The 1,843-nt window shown below is 55.8% G+C and overlaps 1 protein-coding gene across 1 annotated transcript; it reads left to right on the forward strand.

Annotated features, from left to right (window-relative positions):
- Positions 1 to 608: 608 nt before the first annotated feature.
- LOC104078937 (heme-binding protein 1-like) lies at positions 609 to 1,406 on the forward strand (the record flags this gene model as incomplete). Its single annotated transcript, XM_009580768.1, has 3 exons — positions 609 to 750; positions 893 to 1,076; positions 1,232 to 1,406. Coding segments are annotated over 3 exons (501 nt in total), but the record flags the coding sequence as incomplete, so codon positions are not given.
- Positions 1,407 to 1,843: the final 437 nt, after the last annotated feature.

Below are 1,843 nucleotides of genomic sequence, written 5' to 3' on the forward strand. Positions count from 1 at the left end.
TGCTGGGTTCATATCTCTTCTTCCTCCTGTCACTTCTTGGTATGGGAGAAGGATCTGGGAGGAGTTTTGTTTCAACCTTCACAGCTCTTCTGGGTGCTGGAGCTCGTCTGCCAGACTTTCCCTTCTACTGGGCAGGAGGCTTTTTGCTTGTTATCCTCAGTGCACGCAGTGCTCTGGGGAAAGGGCACTGCACCTGAGAATTGCATCAAGCTTACTGGAGGCCTTTGGGTGCCTGGAATCAGGAACATCCTTCTGAGTAGGCAGGACAGTGACTGGAGAGGAGCAGAAAGTCCTGTGCCCCCTGCTGAGGATGTGCTGCATTCCTTGTGCATACCAGGAGCCTCCAAGCCTCCCTGTCCCCTGTCTGTGCTTTTCCTTTAGCTGACTTTTGCCTGGTGCTGTTAAGTGTCCTTGTCTGAGGTGCATGCAATGCCAGTTCCCTTTATCTTCTCCGGCCTCCCCTGCCAATCACTGACTAGCAGGGGGTCTCATTTTGGTGGGGTCCTGTCTCCCCACTTCCTGCCTGTCAGTGTTGGTTTTGCCACCCAGATGCTGCAATGTTGTCAGTGTGCTTAACTCTGACTTGGCTTGTCTGTGGCCTGTTTCAGTGCGAGGAAGCAGCCTACGAGGAGCGGTGGTACCCAGCTGGGAAGTGGGCGTGTGTCACCAAGGGGGAGCCCATGTATGAGCAGAGCATCTCCATGAGCTTCATGAAGCTCATGCGCTACATCTGCAAGGAGAACTCTGTAGGTGTGTGCAGGCAGGGGCTGGAGGGGGCTGGCAGGCTGCACAGAGGGAGGGCTCTGCCACTGTTCATCTGGAGTGGGAAGGAGGGCTGCCGCCAGTGACCCAGCCGTCTTACTGTGCCCACTGCCTTCCTACCTCCTTCCAGGTTGCTATCTGGGCATGACAATCCCAGTGCTCAACGAAATCCACCTGACCAAGGAGGGGACTGAGCTAGAGCATGAGGTTGTAACTGCCTATTATCTCCCGGGAGAGTTCCAGCAAAATCCTCCTGTTCCCACGGACCCTGAAATCCACATCACTGAGAGGGCACCACTCCGGGTTATAACCAGGTGACCCCAGCATCAGAGGTGTTTTCTCAGCTCAGCAGAGGTTTATGAACTCCCTGCATGGCTGCTGTCGTTCCTTGGGCAGAGGGATGGGAGCCCTGGCTGTGGGAAGGGGGAATGTGCTGGCTCTGTTGCTTATGTTGCTCCCTTTGCTGCAGGGTTTTCTATGGGATGACCACTGAGGAGACAATTCTGCGAGAGATCAGTCTCTTCTGGGAGCTCTTGGGCTCCACAGACACTGTGCTCCGGGAAACCTACATCGTGGCTGCTTATGAAAATCCCAGCATCCCTCAGCGCCGCAATGAGATCTGGTTCATCTGCCGAGCAGAGTGAGTCCCCTCTGTGACTGCAAACCGTCCTGCAACTGGACCTGGTGTAGATGGCAGTTCTGACCCAAAGGAGACGAATGCACATCCTGACCCACCATTCACCCACAAAATGAATGACAGACCAGGAGATTGTGGGGTGGGTTTGCACTCTGCCTGGCAGGGGCCCAGCCAGGGGAGAACCTGCCTGGTCTGCGATTCACCTGCCCCCACAGAGGCCAGCTGAGGCTGGAGCTGGCGCTGGGGAGAGCCTTTGCAGCAGGCCTCTGGTGGGAAGCACGTGGTGGGGACTCATGTAAGGCAATAACTGCGTGGGCTTGTGCAATGTGCTAGCCTGACCTGGGCTTCTCTCAGCTCTGAGCTGGGTTGTAGAGCTCTGCCAGGCATGCTTAGTGGGGCTTGTGGTTGGCAGAGTCACAAACTGATGGTGTCTAGAAGGCAAAT

Source organism: Fulmarus glacialis, unplaced genomic scaffold (genome assembly GCF_000690835.1).
Source record: "Fulmarus glacialis isolate BGI_N327 unplaced genomic scaffold, ASM69083v1 scaffold28506, whole genome shotgun sequence".
Classification (NCBI taxonomy): domain Eukaryota; kingdom Metazoa; phylum Chordata; class Aves; order Procellariiformes; family Procellariidae; genus Fulmarus; species Fulmarus glacialis.